At 44.6% G+C, this 17,850-nt stretch overlaps 1 protein-coding gene across 2 annotated transcripts in view; it reads left to right on the plus strand.

Annotated features, from left to right (window-relative positions):
• The window catches only part of FRAS1 (Fraser extracellular matrix complex subunit 1), a 374,578-nt gene that overhangs the window by 163,234 nt on the left and 193,494 nt on the right, over positions 1-17,850 (plus strand). For both annotated transcript variants that reach the window (XM_082236229.1, XM_082236230.1), the window contains exons 10-13: positions 2,914-3,003; positions 6,111-6,258; positions 7,810-7,953; positions 10,364-10,498. In XM_082236229.1, coding sequence (XP_082092355.1) covers positions 2,914-3,003; positions 6,111-6,258; positions 7,810-7,953; positions 10,364-10,498 — 517 coding nt within the window. The remainder of the gene's footprint in view (positions 1-2,913; positions 3,004-6,110; positions 6,259-7,809; positions 7,954-10,363; positions 10,499-17,850) is intronic.

Raw genomic sequence — 17,850 nt, forward strand, 5'->3', positions numbered from 1 at the left:
TTAAACAATCCTCCCCAGCTCTGAATCTTGGCAGGCAGGCGGGCATTTTTTGGCAGGGAAGACCCCACCCCATACATATTTGTCCTTGCTTGTTATATGAAGTGGGCTCTTGTGCGTGCTGGGGAAGGTAACAGCACCAACCGGGAATGTTAACAATATGTCCTGTGACAAGGGCTCTTTCCACACCGCATTATTTTGCAACAGATGTAGAAATAGTTTAACCTCCCTTTCCTAGAAGCACACTTCCCAGAGGCGATCAAACATTGATCAAAGCTTTCCCCTTGAAGGGTCAACGAAATGTTGTCTTCAGAGGAACCATAGATTCATAAAATTGTACAGTTGGAAGGGAGCCAGGGGTCATCTAGTCCAACCCCCCACAATGCCAGGATCTCAGCTAAAGCATCCATGACAGATGGCCATCCAACCGTTGCTGAAAAACCTCCAAGGAACAAGAGTCCATCGTCTCCCAAGGAAGTTTGCTCCAGAGAAGCGTACACGGAGCAATGGATCCAAACTACAAGAAAGAAGATTCCACCTAAACATTAGGAAGAACTTCCTGACAGTAAGAGCTGTTCGGCAGTGGAATTTGCTGCCAAGGAGTGTGGTGGAGTCTCCTACTTTGGAGGTCTTTAAGCAGAGGCTTGACAACCATATGTCAGGAGTGCTCTGATGATGTTTCCTGCTTGGCAGGGGGTTGGACTCGATGGCCCTTGTGGTCTCTTCCAACTCTATGATTCTATGATTCTATAATTCTAAGTCTGTTCCACTGCCAAACAGCTCCTGCTGTCAGAAAGCTTTTTCTGAATGTATAGTTGGAATCTCTTTTCTTGCAACTTGAAGCCATCAGTTCGAGTCCTACCCTTCCAGTCATTTCCGCCATTTCGGCACAAGCCATCAACTTAATCTGCCATTCTTCTCTGGTCGGGACTTTATCTTCTTTCCATCTCTGGGTCAATAACATCCGCACAGCGGCGGTCGCATGCATAAAAAGTATTTTCTGCTCCATTGGGATTTCGGCACCTAGAATATTACTGCATTTATATATGCATTGTGAAGATGACTTTTGTGGGATACAGCTAGCATATGTGGCTGAGAATTTAGATCCAGCCACGGATCCACACATATATCTGCCCATGGCTATATCCACCGAGCCTGTGTGGTTTAGTGGTGAGAGTGTCAGATTAGGTGGGCTATCAAGTTTGGGCATAACATCGAATTGGATAAAATTATGGAATGAAAGTATAAAATTTATGTCATGTATGGCTCTGAAAGAAAATTTAATGAAGATGATTTATAGGTGTCATTTAACGCCGGCAAAATTGGCAAAAAAGTATAGGATGAAGGATAAGAAATGTTGGAAGTGCAAAGAGGTGGGTGGTGAATATTATCACATGTGGTGGATTTGTGATAAAGTTAAGACATTTTGGGAGTCAATTTACAATGAACTTAAGAAAATATTAAAATATACTTTCCATAGAAAGCCAGGGGCTTTTTTTGCTTGGCCTGATGGGAAAGGAGATTAATTCAAAAGATCAAAGATTATTCATGTATGCCACAGCTGCGGCAAGGACTTTGTTGGCCCCAAACTGGAAATCACAAGAAGTTCCTACCATTGCGGAGTGGCAGACGAAAATGATGGACTATGCGGAGTTAGCCAAACTGACTGGCAGGATTCAGGATCAGGATGATCAAAGATTCTGGAAAAATTGGAGTAAATTTATTGTGTATTTAAAGGACAACTGTAAAAACTTAAAGACACTAGCAGGATTGAAGTAACTCCTACAATGTGGACAGGATGATTTAGGTGTAAAAAGATAAAATACGTGACAGGATGTGATAAGGGATACGAACTGAAGGGAGGGAGGGAAGTCGCAAGCTCGGCAGAGCATAAGGCTTATAGGTTGATTAATGTACAGTGGTACCTCGGGTTACATACGCTTCAGGTTACATATGCTTCAGGTTACACACTCTGCTAACCCAGAAATAGTGTTTCAGGTTAAGAACTTTGCTTTAGGATAAGAACAGAAATCAGGTTCTGACAGCACAGCGGCAGCAGGAGGCCCCATAAGCTAAAGTGGTGCTTCAGGTTAAGAACAGTTTCAGGTTAGGAACGGACCTCTGGAACGAATTAAGTACTTAACCCGAGGTACCACTGTACTGTAAGAATGAATGTGTAAAGAAAATAAGAAAAAATTATTGGGGGGAAAAAGAGAGAGTGTCAGATTAGGAACTGGGAGACCCGGGTTCAAATCCCCCCACAGCAGTGAAACTCACTAGGTAACCTTGGGTCAGCTACCTCCTTCCAGCCTAACCTGCCTCACAGGTTTGTTGTAAGGAGAAACTGAGAAGCAAGAGAACCATGTTCATTACCTTTATCTCCTTGCCCTGACCTGGGTTCAAGTCCCCATTTGCCTTTGCGGCTCAGTGGCAATCATGCAGTTTGCGCTCTCTCAGCAGCCTAAAATATACCTGGCCTACCTCACAGGGGGGAGTTGTGAGGCTAAAAAGGGACCATTGCCCTACCCACCACTCTTGAGCTCTTTGGAGGAAACTTTTGCGATGGACGACAAAGTAATCAAGCAAGCCGATTGCGATAGCCATGCGGGCTGGATTCAGTCCATGAAACTGGATCCCCGTTTTGATCCCTTGCCAGTTTTGTGGCATTTCAGCTGGGAGCTTGCGGGAATTGTTCTGCAGCCACAAAGGTATTTAAGCACACATATCTTTTGGGAGAGAACCAAGAGTGATGGAATGAGCTCCAGGAGTGATAAAGGGAAATAGGATCTTAAAGACTGCATTCCAGTAAAAAAAAAAAAATAGTTTGGGCTCCCACTGTCTTCTTCCAGCATTGTATTTTTTTTAAAAAAAATGCTAATTCTGGGTATCATGCTGCGGCTGCCTCTTTCTCCACAGGGTGAAGAATTAGTTCGTTTAGAAGGCAAGTGCTGTCCTGAATGCATTCCCAGAGACAGGCCCTGTGTTCACCAAGGGCGTACCAAATATGTAAGTAGCCTGAAAACTTGGGGCACATAGAACTGTTTGGGTGATGGTTTGAAGAATGATATTCACCCAAATGGGAGCCATCAGTGTAGAATCACAGGCTACGTAACCTGAGCCATGTAGGTTTATAACTTGCACATATCTACTTAGCTGAAAGACGTGTTTCTGTATCCAAAAATCTGTTGTTTTTTCTTTTTTAAAAAAGCAATATTCTAGCACTTAAGCTAGTGAGTGCTGGAAAGTATACAGTCATACCTCATGTTACGTTTGCTTCAGCTTGAGCGTTTTCAGGTTGCGTCCTGCGGTGACCCGGAAGTAACGGAACAGGTTACTTCTGGGTTTCGCTGCTCGCGCATGCGCAGACGCGCAAAATGACACCACACGCATGCGCAGAAGCAGCGAATCGCGATCCGTGCGTGCGTGCACAGACTTGGGTTGTGTTCTGTTCAGGTTGTGAATGGGCCTCCGGAACGTATCCCGTTTGCAACCAGAGGTACCACTGTACAGTGGTACCTCGGGTTACACATGCTTCAGGTTACATACGCTTCAGGTTACAGACTCTACTAACCCAGAAATATTGCTTCGGGTTAAGAACTTTCTTTAGGATGATAACAGAAATCGTGTAGTGGCAGTGCGGTGGCAGTGGGAGGCCCTATTAGCTAAAGTGGTGCTTCAGGTTAAGAACAGTTTCAGGTTAAGAACAGAGCTCTGGAACAAATTAAGTTCTTAACCCAAGGTACCACTGTACAAACTTTCCTTGTTGACAAATCTGAAATGAGAGGAGGAACAGAATGGAGTTCCCAGCTAGCATGACTCGCAGCTTCTGTGGTCCTTTGCCCTTTTCAGCAATCAGTTCTATGTGCAACTAACCTGGCAGTAAACCCCACTGACTGCCGTGGGGCAACTTTGGAGCAAAAGCACATAGGAAAGCACTGTAACTTTGCTCTGGAGAACTCACGGGGAGCCATTGCATACCAGGCTAGCCCTTGTCTGCAGTGAGAGTCAAGCCAGCTCTTGTCTCAATTGCCCAGGATCTGTTTCTTGGCCATGCTTCAGTGTGCTGGGATGTTGGGAACTGGCTGTGTCTATCAATCAGTCCTGAGGTCCTTGCCCCATTCCTCTGTAATGAGAGACATTCCAGGAGCCTTTCGCTCTGGTTTTTTGTTTCCTCTGGGTGAAAGGGCTTTGGAAACTGGAGCTAAGCAGAGAACTCTCAGTTTTCCTGAGAAAAATTCTGAGGTTTTTCTTGCTCCCCCAGAAGTAGGCCAATGTGCAGAATTCCCCCCTCCCAATATTCTCCACCATTTTTTGGCGGCACCTGCCATTTCCTCACTGCAATGAATATATCCCTGGAATGATGCTAAATCTTTGACCTGCACCACAAACTAGATTTAATGAACACTCATATCCTTTAGCCTTGTAAATTGATAGCCATAGCCTTTTCTTACTAACCTTTTATGCTTTTCCACATTTGTTTAATGCCCCTAACCCTTCATTTCGCTTCTTTTAGTATTTTATATGTACCTTCTGTTTTAATAATTTTAGCTTTCCAAAACGTTTCACAGATTTTAAATGATTGTACATCCACCTACTTATGCTGGCCTATGACCATAATAACATTTTGATTGATTGATGATAGAACCAGGGCCTGATGGAGGATACAAAATGGTAGGCAGGCTGCTAACAGCTTGCGGCCAAAACAGCAATCAATAGACACCTTAGGAACAAATAAGCATGCTGGGCTACTACCATGATTAATTGTGAGTGCCACCCCTGAGAGACTATTGATTTTTCCTGCACTTCAACTAGTCCATCATGTTTTGTCAGGCCTCCTGGACTGTCAATCAGGTGATGATTGCTGCCCAATGCCACCCATCTGACGGGGTTGCCCCAGCCACCCTAAGGCAAAAATCAAGATTGATCCACAGTAGCCAGGATTGCCAAATTCATAATATTATATATCACAGAAGTACCCAAAGGAAATTTATTCCAGCCCTTTGCCCAACAGCAAAACTATCCTGCTCACTTGCGGTCTGATCACAGTGTGTTTCAAGTCGAGAGAGAGAGAGAGAGAGAGAGAGAGAGAGGTTGCACAACAGAAAGGCACTTTCAGGATCCTTGGAAACAATCTTGAAATGTTCTCTGTCAATTGCCAGCTTTATTGGAATGGGATTACCTCATTCGATAATGTTTTACAGCACTCTTGCTCCCAAATGTTTAGCTGTTTTATCATAATTTGATGCGATCAGATTTTGAGGGCTTTCCTTATTCTGGCAATTGAATGATGATATTAGCTGCTACATTTGTACAATTGAATGGCTCCTAACAGTGTAATCAATACAGGCAGGGGGAAAAGATCAATGTTGTCTGAACTGTAACATCTAAGCCTGCATCAAAGCATTTGCCGGTGGAGCAAAGCATTCCCTTTCCAAGGCTAGTTTAGCCATTTGTCAAGGAATGGGATGCCTGTTTTTATATCCGAAGACATGTACACATGCGCACATGTGTGGCCTCATTCACACCACACATTTAAAGCACAACGATGCTGCTTTAAACAGTCATGTCTTCCCCTAGCCCTCTTAAGCTAAGGGTGCTGAGAGCTGTAAGGAGACCCCCGTCCCCCTCTCAGAACTACAACTCCCAGAGTTCCCTGTGAAGAGGGGTTGACTGTGAAACCCCTTTGGGAGCTGCAGCTGTGTGTTTACAAATCACCTTACTGTGCAAAGGTAAAATTGACAGTTGTTGCTCTATTGGGAGTCAGCAAACTTTTTCAGCAGGGGGCTGGTCCACTGTCCCTCAGACCTTGTTGGGGGGGGGCTGGACTATATTTTTTTTGGGGGGAGTGAACGAATTCCTATGCCCCACAAATAACCCAGAGATGCATTTTAAATAAAATGACACATTCTACTCATGTAAAAACACGCTGATTCCCGGACCGTCCGTGGGCCGGATTTAGAAGGCGATTGGGCCAGATCCGGCCCCCAGGTCTTAGTTTGCCTACCCATGCTCCATCCCCTTTTGGCTCTTGTTCCACTTACCACAAAATTTAATAAATTACACAGTGCTGAAAAGATGCAATAGGCCGTAGCTGTTATCGTTTTCTCATGCAGAGCGGAGAAAAATGGAAAGAGGGTCTGTGCCGCGAATGCGAGTGCCAGGACTCCGATGTGATTTGCTCCTCTCCGTCCTGTCCAACTTGCCCCACAGGCAGCGTGGCAGTTGCCGCGGCAGGACAATGCTGCCCTCCTTGCGAGCCAGGTATTTTTATGACTGTTGTACTTTGTTTCTTCAAATGTCTCGCCCCCCTTGTCCCTGAAGGCTCGGGCGCAGGTATCCTGTGTTTGTTTAATCGTTTTTCTTGTTTGTTTGAAGAGTCTTTGCCCTGCTCTTCAGCTGGAAAGGGTGCCTTACAAAGATTCCAACACAAAAGGGTGTGTGTGTGTGTGTGTGTGTGTGTGTGAAGACAGGCAAACTAATATCAGTGTACTGGATGAAGCAAAGATCACCAGTGTTGAAGCAATGATTCTTCAACATCAACTTCATTGGACTGGTCATGTGCTGATGCCTGATGATCGTCTTCCAAAGCAACTACTCCATTCCAAACTTAAAAATGGAAACAAAAGAGGTTTAAAGACTCTCTCAATGCAAATCTAAAAAAAATGTAGTATAAACACCGACAACTGGGAAACACTGGCCTGCGAGCGCTCCAGTTGGAGAACAGTCTTTACCAAAGGTGTCATGGACTTTGAAGACGCTCGAACTCAGGACGCAAGGGAGAAACGTGCTAAGAGGAAGGCACGCCTGGCAAATCCATATCGTGATCAACTCCTGCCTGGAAACCAATGTCCCCTCTGTGGAAGGACGTGTGGTTCCAGAATTGGCCTCCACAGTCACTTATGGACTCACTGTTAAAACTGTGTTTATGGAAGACAATCTTACTTGGCTACGAGTGATCGCCGAAGAAGAAGAAGTGTATTAACTGTGGTTGTAATAACAACTGCAACAAATACTGCATATGTGCATATATATTTTTATTTCTTCGTGCTTTTAATGTGTGATGTTTTATTGTGTTTTTAACATTATGTTGGGAGCCACCCAGAGTGGGTGGCATAATAATAATAATAATAATAATAATAATAATAATAATAATAATAATAGCATTTGTACCCCACTCTTCAGCCAGCAAAGCTCCCAGAACAACTTACATGAAATCAAAACAAGACACTCCTTACCCACAAGGTTACATTCTAAGAAACAAACAAACAAAAATACAACACAGGGGGAAGGGGGAGAATTCAAAAACTCAGTCCCCAATTTCTAGCGGGTGGCGCTGTGGGTTAAACCACAGAGTCTAGGACTTGCCGATCAGAAGGTTGACAGTTTGAATCCCCGTGGCGGGGTGAGCTCCCGTTGCTCGGTCCCTGCTCCTGCCAACCTAGCAGTTTGAAAGCACATCAAAGTGCAAGTAGATAAATAGATACCACTCTGGCGGGAAGGTAAACGGCGTTTCCGTGTGCTGCTCTGGTTCACCAGAAGCGGCTTAGTCATGCTGGCCATATGACCCGGAAGCTGTACACCGGCTCTCTGGGCCAATAAAGGGAGATGAGCGCCGCAAGCCCAGAGTTGGCCATGACTGGGCCTAATGGTCAGAGGTCCCTTTACCTTTACCTTTATCCATATCTCTCCCACTGATAAAATGGCTGCCCCCAAATGACAGTTGAGGGAAAAGAGGCCTGATAAAACCTTTGCCCTCCGATTGTTACACTCAACTATACTGAACCAGAGTTTCCTTTTCTTCACCAACAACAGGTCGGTGCCATGCGGATTGTGTGACCTGCTCACAGTCTTTTGACCTCTGCAACGTCTGCCGTGACACAACCAAGCTGCTGCAGGCTGGGCGCTGTGTGGCCAGCTGTGGATCCGGGTATTATCAGGATGCTGGACTTTGCTTAGGTAATCTATTTATTATTTACAATACAGTCATACCTTGGGTTACAGACGCTTCAGGCTGCGTTATTTTTTTGGGTTGCGGACCGCCAAAACCTGGAAGTACTGGAATGGGTTACTTCTGGGTTTCAGTGGTTGCATATGCGCAGAAGTGCTAAATCGCACTTTGCACATGCACAGACGTCCCAAATTGCAACCCGCATGTGCGCAGATGCGCCGCTGCAAGTTGCGGATGCTGTGGGTTGTGAAGGTGCCTCCCACACGGATTATGTTCGCAACCTGAGCGTCCACTGTATTTCAAATATTCTACTTAGCTGCAGAAAAATAAAACATTTTCATGTTTTTTTTATGCCTGTAACACTCTGTGGGGTGCTTTTCTGAATAATGAAAAGCAGACTTACTTATCAACTTTTCCCTACAAATAAAATAATGACTTAATAACCTGCCCTTCTTCCTTGCAGATGATTCCAGGTAAGGAAGGATGAATCTGTCAATTGTGGCTTCCCTTTGTCAGGAAAAAGGGTGCTGACAGCATGCCCAGAGTTGTGTTGACTTTCAAAGTTTGTCAGTGTGTGCTTTTCAACAAGAGGGATGCCTTTGTGGTTTTCAGTTGGTCAGAAACATCACAGAATCGTAGAATTGTAGAGTTGGACTTTGGATGACTAGAGTCATCTAGTACAACCCACTGCAATGCAGGAATCTCAACTAAAGCATCCCTGACAGATGGCCATCCAACATACCCAGCTCCTTCAACCATTCCTCATAAGGCTGGTTTCCAGATCCTTGATCATCCTGGTTGCTTTCCACTGCATGTGTTCCATCTTGTCAATATCCTTCTTAAATTGTGGTCCAAAGACTCACTCCATGTGCGGTCTGACCAAGACCAAACAGACACTAGACTTCTGCTGATGCAACCAGGAATAGCATCTGCTTTATTTGCGGCTGCATCACACTGTTGTCTCATGTTGAGCTTCTTATCTACTAAGACCCCTAAATCCTTTTCACATGTACTACTGGCAATCCATGGGACACGGGTGGCACTGTGGTCTAAAGCACTGTTCCTAGGGTTTGCCGATCAGAAGGTCAGTGGTTCGAATCCCCGTGACGGGGTGAGCTCTCGTTGCTCGATCCCTGCTCCTGCCAACCTAGCAGTTCGAAAGCACAAAGTGCAAGTAGATAAATAGGTACTGCTCCAGCGGGAAGGTAAACAGCGATTCCGTGCACTGCTCTGGTTTTGCCAGAAGCAGCTTAGTCATGCTGGCCACATGACCCAGAAGCTGTACGCCGGTTCCCTCGGCCAGTGAAGCGAGATGAGCGCTGCAACCCCAGAGTCATCTGCAACTGGACCTAATGGTCGGGGGGGGGGTCCCTTTACCTTTACTGGCAATCCAGGTGTCCCCTATCTTAACATATGTGCAGCTGGTTCTTCTTGCCTAAGTGCAGAACCTTGCATTTGTCCCTATTGAAATTCCCTTCATTAGTTTTGGCCCAGTTCTCCAATCTGTGAAGGTCATCTTGAATCTTGATTCTGTCTTCTGCAGCATTGGCTATCCCTCCTAGTTTGGTGTCATCTGCAAATTTGATGAGCATCCCATCAACTCATTTATCCAAGTTGTTCATAAAGTTGTTGAATGACACTGGGCCCGAGACAGAACCCTGCAGCACCCTCTTGTCACTTTTCCCCAGGATGATGAGGAACCACTCATCATCATCCATAGCAGAGCCTTCTACCAAGATTACCGATACCCGTATGATGATTTAGATCCTTCGTAAGCACCTGAAAGGCCACATCAAGGAGGGAGTGCTGTAGGCACTCAAAGGACCTGTTGATGCCATTTTACCATTGTACTGTTGAGAGTGTATTAACTTATGGTCTCTGTGTGTGGTTTGGGAGCTGCACGGTCAGGGGAAAAACAATGCTGTCCAGGGTTGTAAAGACTGCAGAGAGAATAATTGGGTGCACTCTTCCCACCTTGGATCAAATCTGTGCTTCCAGGTGCCATTAAAAAAGCTGCAGAGATAGCACAGGATAGTGCGCACCCCGGAAATGATTTTTCAGCTGGAAGAAGGTACAGGGTTATAAAGACTAGGACTAGCCACCTGAGAAACAGTTTCTATCCAAATGCGATTTTGGTTTTAAATGCAGTGTAAGGAGTCTCTAAGGGAGTATATTGTATTTAAAAATGGGGTATCAGAGTTTTTAGGTGGCTAACCAGGTTGGGATAGCTGGGATAGCAGGCCTGTTGGTTTTTGAATGTCTTACGTAGATTTCGTTGTTCTGTATGGGACAATGACAATAAAGATTATCGTATCGAGTGTAAGGGCAGTCTCCAAAGTGTGCAAATATGGCCCCAAGGCTACCAGTTGCAGATTCCTGTTCTGTAAGAAACTCTTCTTTCTTTCCTGTCTTGGCCAGCCTGCAAAAAGACATGCTCTAATTGCACTGACGGGTTTGTGTGTACAGCATGCAAAGATTCGCTGCAGTTGAAGGATGGCCAGTGTGTGGCATCATGTGGTGAAGGATTCTTTCCAGGACCCCGCCAATGCTCAGGTAAGATAGATACCCATGTTTGATGACATGAGTTGTTTGTGTATTCTCCTTGGTCTAGTAAGGACAGCCAGTATGGCTCAACAATAGATAGCATGTTTGTTGTGGAGCTGGTCTCAAATGCCCTCTAAACTCTGAACAACTTTTTCTCTACTATATGTTTTGGAAAGTTGTTTTTCCTCTATGCATTTGGACACCTCTTACAATATTTCAGCCGCAATGTGCATGATGGTTTCCGGAGATCAAGGAGAAGTTTTCCATCTGTTTTTGGATACAGTTGGGTGCCATTTTGAATCAAGATGGTGGACTGAACATTAGAATTCCTAAGCAATGCTGAGGAATATTTTATGTATTATGCTGCTAATATTTTATGTAAAAGAGATGCTTGATAACAATACAAAACAAAAATGTCAAACAGTAGCTGCTGTTATTAAACTGATACAAAAAAAGGTTTTAAAAATAACAAGAACAATGGAAGATTTTGTATTTCGGCTGCCAATTGCCATAACTAAGTGGAAACGAAATATATGAAGAATGTTAGGGTATATTGATACACACATAATTTTATTTGTAAGCTGCCTTTCTACAGTTAAAACCATGCTCAGGGCAGCTTACAGGATGAAAAAATAGACAATTGCAAACATAACATAATAAAATATCAAAAAATACACAACCACATTGAAACAGTTTCCACGTAAATCATAATATCTAAAATAATGATACAAAAAAGTTAATAAAAGCAACACATGAACCCCAACAAAAATCCCTAAACAATACCCTGGCCATGCTAATCTATGCTAAGTTTGCAATCCTATGCTCATATACTTCCCTGGGAGTAAAACCCATTAGACTCAATGGTGCTTACTTCTGAGTACACATGCACAGGATTACACTGTAAATTAAGCTCAGAACAGACCTTTTTAAATTAATGGACCTGACTTACTCATGTTCATTAATTTCAGTGGGCTAACTGAGTAAATTGAATACCACTCATTGTGTACAGAACCAATAATAAGCACAATATTTCGTGATTGTTGAAATCAGCCTCAAGAAAAATTGGTGTGTGTGTGTGTGTTAGAGAGAGAGATCGGTTGCTTTTTAGGTATTTTCCCAGTCTCATTTAAAAGGTCATATTTGGCCTAATTACCAAATTGTTAACAATTGGCCCAAATTGCATTTTGCTGAGAAATCATATATTATGTGGGTAGAAAGCATTCTGCGAACAGAGCGCACTTGCATAGGCTTGAAAAGGCATAACTCATTTTCTTTCCATGATCCAGGCGTCTTAGGAATTTAGAATGTGTTTTGGCAAAGGCTGACAGAGGGGAACAGGGGGAGATGAGGGCACAGAGGCAGTGAGCAGGGTCTGGGCAGGACATTTTGAGAGAAGTGGGAGAGAACATGAAACATTGGCAGCCAAGCCCAGCTCAACCCACCCATTGCTGGATTGTTCTAATTTAATTTGAGCGGTTCAAACATGTCTGCTCTGAAGAAAACTCCACTGACTTCAGTGGGGCTTACTCTCAAGTAAGCTTGATTTCCCAGTCGCTGGGAAACCCTAGCTTAATTTAGGCCACAAATCCATTTTTTAAAAATGGTCACATTGTGAAAATCACAAGTATAGTCATACTTGCTTCAGGTTACACTCCGCGGTGCCCTGGAAGTAACGGAGCGTATTACTTCCGGGTTTCGCCACTCGCGCATGCCCAGACGCTCAAAATGACATCACGCGCATGCACAGTAGCGGCGAATCACGACACACGCAGACGCGCAGTCGTGGGTTACGCTCTACTCAGGAAGCGAACAGGGCTCTGGAACAGATCCTGTTCACATCCAGAGGTACCACTGTAGAAGTGCTCTGTAGAAGGAAGAGCCGCATTCCCCGAAATAACAGGGAGTTTTATGGTCATCATGCCGTTGTCTGACAGTGTCCTGCAAACCCTGATGTCCTTCCAGTGAAAAAAATTAATAGATTCACTTCTGACCCCTCTGAACCATCTGCAACATGCTGCCTTTAAGAATAGCACACTTTCAGCAGGCAATAGGACCGCAGGAGGTTCCCCTCTTGCTTCTAAGTGGTTCAAGATGCAAGATGGAATTCTGAGTAGGAAGCAGCTGGCAATCTGCATGTTAATATGGTAGCTGCATGATGCCAGTACTTGCCAGCTGATTATGCCAAACACTGCCTCTGTCTGCCACCATTTTAGGACCAATGGATCTCTGTAATTTTCAGCCTCCTGAAGCTCTGGCTAGAGGATTGAAAGCTTGAGAGGCACTGTTCTTACACGCTGTGCGACCCTGTGCATGTGTGGCTTGATAATTTGCAAATGGGTTACCAAATAGGTCTTACAACGGGGGTCAGAATTAGACAGCCCCTGGGCCAAATCACGCGTATGCACACACACGGAGACGGAAATGAGACCTGGAAGGAGTTTACATTGGCTGATACTTCGCAGGGTGGGAGCTGCGGTCTCCCAAATCCTTTTGAAAGTAGCCTTCCTGCAAAACTGGTTTCATAGCCAGGCTGCTACCGAAAGTCCTCTTCATGTTGTCGTTTTGCCTTGCGTGAGAAATGTGCTGCCTCTGGGTCCAAGGTTTTTAGAATCACAAAGTCTAGAAATTTATTGCATCTGGGGAGAGGAAGCTGGGATTTTCTAAAGATGGCATTCAATTAAAAAAAAGTCCCCACTTAGAATATGAACAGTGCACAAATCAATGTTCCTTTAGAATTTGCAAATATTGATGGCAAAATCTGAATTTTGCACTTGCCCAGTGAATTAATGGATGTGAGCGAAACACACATACAATGGTACCTCGGGTTACATACGCTTCAGGTTACATACGCTTTAGGTTACAGACTCCGCTAACCCAGAAATAGTGCTTCAGGTTAAGAACTTTGCTTCAGGCTGAGAACAGAAATTGTGCTGCGGCGGCGTGGCAGCAGCAGGAGGCCCCATTAGCTAAAATGGTGCTTCAGGTTAAGTACAGTTTCAGGTTAAGTGTGGACCTCTGGAACAAAGTAAGTACCGTATTTTTCACTCTATAAGACGCACCAGACCATAAGACGCACCTAGTTTTTGGAGGAGGAAAACAAGAAAATAAATATTCTGAATCTCAGAGGCCAGAACAACAAGAGGGATTGCTGCACAGCGAAAGCAGCGATCCCTCTTGCTGTTCTGGCTTCTGTGATAGCTGCACAGCCTGCATTCGCTCCGTAAGACGCACACACATTCCCCCTTACTTTTTAGGAGGGCAAAAGTGAGTCTTATAGAGCAAAAAATACGGTACTTAATCCGAGGTACCATTGTAGTCTTGCACTCATTGATTGAAAAGGTGGTCTTTCCCATGTGGCTGAGCAGAACAGGCTTTCCTTCCAGTCTACACCTACTGAGTTTTACATTTTCCCTCTTGCTCGGCTTTCTTCAGCATCTCTTAATTGGCGAGGCCCCCCCTGCAGCCAAATATGGCTATTCGTTTCACCTTATTACTGCTTTTGCAGCTCACTCGCCCCGCATTTCATCCGTATTTGCACTCATGCATGTCGGCGGGAGAAACTTGCTGGGAAAATTTCTTCTCTCTTTTCCTCCAAGGAGTTCAAGCAATTTGTTTTAGTTCTGCCTGACTGCACTTTTCTGCATAAAAAGAAGAAGGGGTGGGGGTGGGGAGAAAACCCACGGAAGAAAGTGCTGGGTTTCAGAACTTGTTCATAACTCAGTAGGCTATCCACTTCCCTCACCACGTGTGTGTTTTTGGCTCGAGGCATTAGCGGGAAGAAGACAGATTAAGCTGACATTAAGCCCAGCTCTGTACCCTCGTACAGAGTGTCTACAAATGGATAACTTCCCCAGCGATCACTTTTCTCTGATGCTCAGTGCTAAAACCTCGTGAGACGACGGCCATCCGTTAAGTCCCACGAGGTGGTGAAAAGAATTTTCCTAGCCATGCAGTCAGAAATCTGGGAAAGCGTCCGAGTGGTGAGATTCCTCTCTTAGCAACAACAACTACCAGACTTTTAGAAGACATCTGAAGGCAGCCCTATTTAGGGAAGCTTTTAATGTTTGATGTATTACAGTATCTTAATATTTTTTTTGGAAGCTGCCCAGAGTGGCTTAAAGCAAAGATTATGGGACAATGCACACAGTGACTTGCGATCTCGATCACACGCAGTCTGTAGTCCACTGGCAGTAGGAGTTCAATATGGGTATGTCTTTAAGTTAACATCTTACATCAAAAGCCTTACAGTACCTAACTACCGAAAGCTTTTCACCAAAGCCAGACTAAATGTCTTTCCCTCTGCAGTGTTGGATGGCAGGTTGAGAGGAGTTCCCTACCAGGACAGACTTTGTTCGTGTGCTCAAGACATCGATTCCTTAAATCATATTTTGTTGCATTGTGCAAAATATGAGCAGGCCAGGGCTGAACTGATACTACCCTTGCTGGTACCTTTCCCGGGAAAATCAGAGGCTCAGTATATGTCAGGTTCCTACTGGAAGACCGGACAAATGCTAGAACGTTAGCAGTGGCAAACTTTTTATCGGTGGTTGTAAGAACAAATGAGCCCTATATTCTAAACAAAATGCTTGATTAACCTGGAGGAAGGCTGTATGAATTGTGTATTGACTTGTAATGATTTGTTGGGTCTCTGGACCGTAATAAAGATTGATTTATTATTATTATTATTATTATTATTATTATTATTATTAGCTTGGTCACTGCTTTCCCTGCTGCCATTTATTTGGTTTTTTAATTTAAAATGTATACTGTTGTACCTTGGTTCTCGAACGCTTTGTGACTCAAACGTTTTGGCTCCCGAACGCCGCATACCCTGAAATGAGTGAAATGAGTGCTCACGGTTTGTGAACGTTCTTTGGAACCGGAACGTCCGACGCAACTTCCGATTGAGTGCAGGAGGCTCCTGAAGTCACTCGGAAGCCACACCTTGGTTTTCGAACGTTTTCCAAAGTTGAACGGAACCAATTCTGTTAGAGAACCAAAGTACGATTGTATTAGAAATGTTTATTACTTGTTTTTTTTAAAAAAATGTTTATTAGAAAAGCCCAAGGAGCCTTTAAAAAAGCAGCACTGGGAAAAAATATTATATCAATGAGATAATGAAAGTATAATTGAAACTAAGTACAGTGGTACCTCTGGTTACGTATTTAATTCGTTCCGGAGGTCCATTCTTAATCTGAAACTGTTCTTAACCTAAAGCACCACTTTAGCTAATGGGGCCTACTGCTGCCGCCGCACCGCCGGAGCACGATTTCTGTTCTCATCCTGAAGCAAAGTTCTTAACCCGAGGTACTATTTCTGGATTAGCAGACTCTGCAACCTGAAGTGTATGTAACCCGAGATACCATTGTACAGTCATATCTCTGGTTACAGCCACTTCAGGTTGCGTTTTTTTGGGTTATGGACTGCCGAAACCCAAAAGTACCAGAATGGGTTACTTCCGGGTTTTGGCGGTCATGCATGCACAGAAGCGCTAAAGTGCGCTTTGCACATGCGCTGAAGCACTGAATCACAACCCATGCGTGCGTAGACGTGAAGATGCAGGTTGTGAACATTGCGGGTTGCAAATGTGCATCCTGCATGGATCACGTTCGCAACCAGAGCGTCCACTGTATCAGGATTGCAGCAAAGTCCTCTCTGTGATGGCCTCTGGAAACAACTATCTAGAACAGGGGTTCCCAAGGCATGGCCCATGAACTTCATTCAGGTGGTCTGTGCTGGGACTCTGTGTAGGTCCACGTGTGTGAAGAATGGCAGAAGGAAGCTCCGCCTTCCTCAGAAGATTATAGCCACAGCTATTGGCTAGGCATGGCAAGGTCCCAAGCACTACAATCGCTAAACAATGGGAAGAAAAGTCTTTGAGTGATTTGCAAAGCAATTTTCAAGTGGTCCAGGTGGGGGCAAGTTTGAGAACCACTGGCTGGGATCATTTCTGAATGTGACCCATGGGGGCTAGTACTCAGAGTTTATGTGTTCAGGCAACAACCGATTGACACATGTCTGATTGATGCGCACGCACCAATTTGAGGCTGCTTTTTAAATTGCATTTTAACCTGTATTTTAAATTGGGTTGTTTCCCTGCCCCCTATTATGTTTCTATTCTAATTTTACTGGCGTTAGCTGCCCTGAGCCCGGCTCTGGCCGGGGAGGGTGGGATATAAATAAAATTTATTATTATTAGTCTTTTGTGGTTATAATAATAATAATAATAATAATTTATTTATACCCCGCCCATCTGGCTGGGCTTCCCCAGCCACTCTGGGCAGCTTCCAAAAGAATATTAAAATACTATAATACATCAAACATTAAAAGCTTCCCTAAACAGGGCTGCCTTCAGATGTCTTCTAAAGGTCTGGTAGTTGTTGTTCTCTTTGACATCTGGTGGGAGGGTGTTCCACAGGGCGGGTGCCACTACCGAGAAGGCCCTCTGCCTGGTTCCCTGTAACATGGCTTCTTGCAGTGAGGGAACTGCCAGAAGGCCCTCGGCGCTGGACCTCAGTGTCCAGGCTGAATGATGGGGGTGGAAACGCTCCTTCAGGTCTACTGGACCGAGACCATTTAGGCCTTTAAAGGTCAGCACAAACACTTTGAATTGTGCTCGGAAACGTACTGGTTATGTCTGCAGGGAGCCTGTTCTTTTTTGGGTTTTAACTCTAGGTTCATCATTACCCATGTGAACTCCCTCACCTAAGGTTAATGACACTCAGCCAATATAATTGCACCCCCCCCAAATGCAAAGGATGAGGCATGAGAGTGGGAGCAAGTCTGTGAGCAGCTGGAGGGCAATTTCAGATGGGAGAGGCAGGTTTGAGTCTGTGGGCATGTTCAGAGTTGAATGGGAGACCTGCCAGTTATTCTCCATTTCCAACTTTTCTTTCCCCATTTCATCAAGAAGCAACCACGTTCCTTTAATCATTCCTTCCCCGCTCACCCCACGACATGCCTTCTTCCAGAATGAAGATCTGTGCGCAAACTAATTTGCTATGGCTCTTTCTTCCTTGACAGACACTTCTTTTAAAGAACTATAAATGCATTAAAAAGTGGAAATTGGAAATCTGTAAGGGACATTAACTGCACAATTAATGCTCGTTGGAACCATGGGTGACAGGGGGAGCGGGTTAGGGCATGGGGAACTGCCTGTCTCAGAGGGCAGCCTTCCCCATATAGGCCCATGCAGCCCGCTGAACCTCAGCTAATGGTTCAGGCTCCATGCAGATGTTGGTAACAAAACAATGTTTCGAACAGGGTGGTCAACACCGGGGCCTGAAGCAAGGTTTCCTCCCAGACTAAGAGAGAGAGAGTTGGGAGCCTGGGAGCTCGGTTCTCTTTGATTCTTTTTTTAA

This window comes from Podarcis vaucheri (assembly GCF_965113315.1).
Source record: "Podarcis vaucheri genome assembly, chromosome: 9".
Taxonomy (NCBI): Eukaryota; Metazoa; Chordata; class Lepidosauria; order Squamata; family Lacertidae; genus Podarcis; species Podarcis vaucheri.